At 39.0% G+C, this 5,684-nt stretch overlaps 1 protein-coding gene across 1 annotated transcript in view; it reads left to right on the top strand.

Annotated features, from left to right (window-relative positions):
* The window catches only part of FRMPD4 (FERM and PDZ domain containing 4), a 112,330-nt gene extending 108,690 nt beyond the window's left edge, over positions 1–3,640 (top strand). The window contains 2 exon segments of the mRNA XM_010178513.1: positions 1–56; positions 1,289–3,640. The exon segment at positions 1–56 is cut by the window's left edge and continues 22 nt beyond it. Of these exon segments, the coding sequence (XP_010176815.1) occupies positions 1–56; positions 1,289–2,640 (1,408 nt within the window). The 3' untranslated portion in view covers positions 2,641–3,640.
* The last annotated feature ends 2,044 nt before the right edge of the window (positions 3,641–5,684 follow it).

Below are 5,684 nucleotides of genomic sequence, written 5' to 3'. Positions count from 1 at the left end.
CTTCGGCACTTTGAGAGAAGGATGCCATCGGATCCCCAAGATAAAAGAAACTACAGGTACAGCAGTAATAAAGCGTTTCTTATGTTTGTTTTTAAAGCTACGTGTAAAGGTTGAGGACGAGGGGGGATATTTACATTATCTTTACCTGAAACCACATCATCCAAGCTGTAGCAGGCAGTGGGATTAGACCTTTGGTGTATCTGTTCATTTTAGTTGTACGTGGTGAGATGTTCTTATGAGCTGGTTACAAAGTTCAATTTTTTTTAAAAACCTCTCATTACAGGTAAAAATTTTTAGGGGGGCCACTGATGGAGAGACCTCTCTTCTACTCTTGGGAAGCCTCTCCAAAATCCATAGTCACTTGAGTTCCAGGATACTTATTAGATTATAAGATGATTTCACAAGGTATATTAATGTAGGAGGGAAAAAACTGTGATTCATTTATTGTGTATCTTATATGCTATTTTACCAGATTGTCAAAATCATGCCAATATAAATAAAAAGCTCTAAATGTAAGGATAAGAAAATGTCACTGTCTTATTAAGCATGTATTTACTTCACCATCTGACAGTAGATGTTTCCTTAAAGAATAATTTCCATGCAGAACCATTACTGCATTTCTAAGTTCCAATTTCAAGAGATTTTATGAACTTAGCATTATTTAAAAGTGCAGTTTTTCAGAGATAGCATTGGAAATTATTTCAGTTGGGTTTTAAATATTTCTCTCTTCCTGGGTTTCAACTCATATGTAGCAGTAGTGTGTGAATGCATGAAAATCCAGAAGTGGAACAGATTAGGAGCTAGAATAAGAAATGTTATTTCTCTGAAAAAAACCCAACAAACCACATAATCAAACCAAAATGACCATGAATGCATCTTTCCCATACCCTCTCAGGTATAGGTAAAAAAGGTGTTTTAATCTGAAAATATTCATGTAATTAGTAAACAAAAAACATGCAATCCATATATTAAGGGAGATTTAGGATTTTTTATAGATTATTTTCTATTCCTTTTTTTTTTAAACGAGTCTGCTGTAGTGGAATGAATGATTAATTATACATAATTTTATAATTTGTTGATAGATTTTAAGAGGCATCTTAATGATATACAAAAGGCATGAGAAACTAGTGGTGATTTTTTTGTGAAATATTTTGAGGAATGGAGGCCACTGGGAAACACCAGGACTTCATTTATCCTGAGTGTTAAAGATATGTAGAAGTTCAGTCTCTGAATATTAGCAGGGTGATGCTTAATTATTCTGTCTGCTCTTCTACTACCCCTAGTGTAGCTTTCACAGAGCCTGAAAAGGGAAGACAAGGAGGCATGCCTACAGCTTTTCCTAGACAGCCTCTAGCTGACTCCATCATGCTATCATCCATGCTATCAGAATCAAAGGTGCCAAGTCAAAATCAAGACTCTTGTGACATTCCCAAAGTAAATCAGGCTTGTGGGGCAACAGTTAGTTTACGGCCATATGACATGATAGGAGGAAGCCTCAGGATGCCGCACAACAGGAAAGTGCTGAGACGCAGCAGCAGCGTCGTTGAAGGATCTGCAGGCATTGAGATGCTGTTTGAAAAGAAGGCAGCCGCAGCCAGCTTGAAATGCCTGGACATCACCCGAAGGGATGAATCTAACTCAGAGAGGAAAGTGGAACTCCCCCTGGGCAAAAAGCTGTCCAAAAGTTATTCCCAGAGTTGTGTGTACGTCAGCACTGATAGGAAGAACAGTAAGAGGTGTTCGGGCACAGGCGCCAGTCAGAAGGACTCCAAGCAGTGTCGGACGTTGCCCTTGCGGAAGCTGGACACCAGCGCCTGGAGGTGTCGTGGCCCCTTTAGCTATTGTTTCCTAAGCAGAGGAAATGATGACAACGATGATGAAGATGATGGAGACAGCCATCAGCTCTCGTGTCTCTTCAAACCACAGATCCCGTGTGAGCTCGCAGAACCAGTCGGCCAGTCGTTTTCTAGTGAAAATGAGCAGAAAGCCTTGGAGTCCCCAGAAGATGCTGAGCCCCCAGAAGATGAGGCAGTCAATGCACATGAGAAGAGCAGTGCTGACATCCAAGGTGGCCAAATTGATGTGAATCTCAATGATGTGGCCTTCGATGCACGAATCACGCAAATAAATGTGATGAAAGAGAAGACGTATGCAATGCCTGATGGATTTATTGCAGCACAAAAGGATGCCAATGAGCTACTCTCACTGGTCCGAGCAAGTATGGGCAAGAGAGAAGATTTACATCCAGAAACATATGACCTTAAACTTTCTAAGTACAAACAACTGTTATCTATGGAATCGAGACAGTTGGGAAGTGCCTGCAGGAAAATGGCCATGGCTGATAAAAGCCCTGAGGAAATGCTTTTAGCTATGACTTCCAGCTTTCAAGTACTCTGTTGCTTAACAGAAGCCTGCATGCGTTTAGTTAAAGTCATGAACTCTGAAACACAGCAGCAGGAAATTATAGCTAAGATAGACGAGGTTGTAATAAACTACATTTGTCTTCTGAAGGCTGCAGAAGCAGTGTCAGGAAAGACCTCTGGTGATACTAGCATTAAACTCTTGGCTCGACATTCAACTACCATGGCCGCTATTGTAAGCACACTAACACGTTCTCTTAAAATGCTTTTAAACAAGTAAAATACAAAAGTCACTTCATAATCTACCTTTGCAAAGCCATACATAAAAAAACTTTTATTTACTGTATGTGTATGAACTAATGTAACAAACTCAGCTTTCTCTGTATATTTTGTTATTTTATATAAAATAGGTATGGGATTTAAAAAAAAGTTAAAATACTGAACACTGACAAAAGTAACGACCAGATCTTTCCTTCTGTTTATACAAAAACAAAAGCCAAAAAAACCCTCTCCCTAAGACCCGAAAAAAACGAACAGAAAAGATCCCATATAGGAGCAAATTGATGTTTGGCTATTTTTCATATAGTCAAATCTCTGGTTGTATGAAGTGAACTTTTAAAGCCTGTTATGTCAGTGAAGTTGTTTTCTGTTTCATCCAAGTTTTCACTTGGAGAATGCTCCATGTTTAGAAATGAGAAATTAAATCATAATGTATATAACACAGTATTTAATGTTTTAAAATTATAATTTTTAAGCATTGAAAATAGCAAAAAGACATTTAAAATCCAAGAGACTATTATAACTTACTAGAGAGTATATATATAATAAATGACTCTTTTGTTCATATGGCCTGAATTACCTGATTCTTCTTTTCTAGGAAGTTCTATATTAAAAAAAAAAAAGTATTGAAAATACCAAGTTCAGAGGGTATCTGATGTATTTAACATTACAGTGTTGCACTTCAGATAGTGAAGGAAACTGTGGAAGACTGAGGACACAGAAACCAGAGCGGTGGTGTTCTCTCTCTGAAACGAAGGGTTGATGCCATACTGGTCAGACCAGAATGTACAGAGTGGGTCTACACACTCCTTTCCCTGGTATATGAGAGCGAGGACCATCAGGAAATTCCTATGCTGTTTACTGTTTCATCATATATCTATGGTGCATCTGAACAACATGAACTGCATCTATTTTGTTAAATATTTTATACTTCATATTTTATGATTCTGAATGTTTAACTGTAAATAAGTTAGAAATAAAATGAAGTTTTCAGAATACAATAAATATCTCTGAAGTATTTCCAGCCAGAGACAGTTCTTCTGTGAGTGATGACAAAGGAAATTTGTGAATAATATCTCCCATCTTTCTGGAACTTCTGGAAAACATTTTGTCGTGTTGGGTTTGAGAGACAGACAAGGTAAAAGTCCTCAGTTTTGCCTGACAAATAGGCTTTCATAAGAGCATCTGTTAAACTGTTCAGTCACCAAGGAGCAGCAGCCTCTGTGAAACGTGCAGAATACCATTCTCACAGCTGGTGTAGGTAATTTTCATCTGTTTCTTTTAATGTCACGTGCAAAGAGTGTAACCGCTCTGTTTTGAAAACTTACCCATTCAGCTGAAGTACCTGTGAAGCTTTCTCTGCTGAACTAGAAAGACTAAACCAACAAAATTAAGTTTTTGCCAAGGAAATATTTTCTTGCATAGAGTGATGCACTTCACTGTGAAACCAAGACATGCTTAATCTGCTGTCTGTAGGAGAAAAATCTGTTTTCCTAGACTAATGCACCTAGTACACGGACCCACTCTTGAGAGCATCTCAGAGGTCATCTGCAGGCTGAACTACCTTGGTGGTGGGTGCCTACAGCCCATCCTATGTGGTGCTCACACTCAGTGCTCTCATTCTGGCAGCCCAGAGAGTGGGGCTGTGTGCGCTGCTCTTTTGCCGCAAGTGCCAGTGAAATTCTCTCTATGTTTTTTGAATATTTCATGCTGGGGAAAAAATGAGCTGGGTTGTTGTACTGGTACGTATTTCTTGAGTGCTTTGTGAGTTTATGTATAAATGTCATCAGTGATTTAGAAATACTAAGTTTCCAAAATAGAATTGTCACAACTAAGCATCAACACAGATCATAGGGTGTACACTAGTCCAGTCCTTTTCATTCCACTCAATTTCATAAATTGATCTAATTTTATTTCAAGGGTGGATTTTTGTTGTCGCTACTGTTTAAGAACTTTTCTGAATATAAACCTGCTCATTTTGCTCCGTAAATTTAACTATGGTCTTTTTTTTGTTGCAATATTTTTTAGGCTTGACTAGTGGTTTTTTTTCCTTCTCCTTTTAAATGCATTTTCACAGATTTTTAGAATAATTTGGTTTGTATGGGACCTCTGGATTTCTTCTAGTCTAACCCTTGTTCAAAGGAGGTCTAATCAGATCAAGTCAATGGAGGTCCCACAACCTCTCTGGGCACCTGTTACAGTATCTGACAATCTTTATGTTTTAAAAAAAAGAATAAAAAAAAGATCTTGATGTCTAACCAGAATTTCCCATGTTCTAAGAATATCCATTGCCTTTCATCCTATCACTGTGCACCCTTTAGAACAGTCATGCTCTGTCTTCTCTGGTATCCTTCTTTCAGGTAGCTGTAGGCTGCAATAAAGTCTTCCCTGAGCCTTCTCTCTTCCAGGCTGAGTGAAACCAGTTCCTTCCACCTTTCCTCTTATATCATGTGCTCCAGCCCCTGACCAGCATGGGGACACTGCACTGGACTTGATGGTGTGACTTCATAAACCACCACCATGTTCCTGTCTCAGTTTTGATAAAAAGAATCATCTAGCCAAGCTCTCTTGAGTGGCCTCTTAGAAGGCAGCTGCAGTTTCCCCCAGGATTTCAGATATCCCCATCCAGTACCACGTGAATGTCTTTTTCATAATCTCTCCACACAGAATTATATGCAGGCTTTTAAATGCTGCCTTATGAGGGCTTTGTACAATGGCACAGCTGCTGGAAATTATCTGTCTCCGGCCTCCCAGAATCACATGTATTCACAGGCACGTTAGGTTGGTGTCTCGCAATCATCCTTTGTCAGTATATTTTCATCTTCCTTCTGGGCTTCAGGGAGCTCTTACTGTGATCTTTCAATACTTAAAGGGAGCTTAGAAGAAAGACGGGAACAAGTTTTTTAGTAGGACCCACTGCAACAGAACAGCAGGTAATGGTTTTAAACTAAAAGAGGGTAGATTCAGACTAGATATAAGGAAGACATTTTTTGCAATGAGGGAACAGGTTGCCCAGAGAGGTGGTAGAAGCCCTATCCCTAGAAA

Source organism: Mesitornis unicolor, unplaced genomic scaffold (genome assembly GCF_000695765.1).
Source record: "Mesitornis unicolor isolate BGI_N332 unplaced genomic scaffold, ASM69576v1 scaffold5332, whole genome shotgun sequence".
NCBI lineage: Eukaryota > Metazoa > Chordata > Aves > Mesitornithiformes > Mesitornithidae > Mesitornis > Mesitornis unicolor.
Note: the sequence above shows the minus strand (reverse complement) of the source record. Positions and strands in the feature narration are given on the sequence as shown.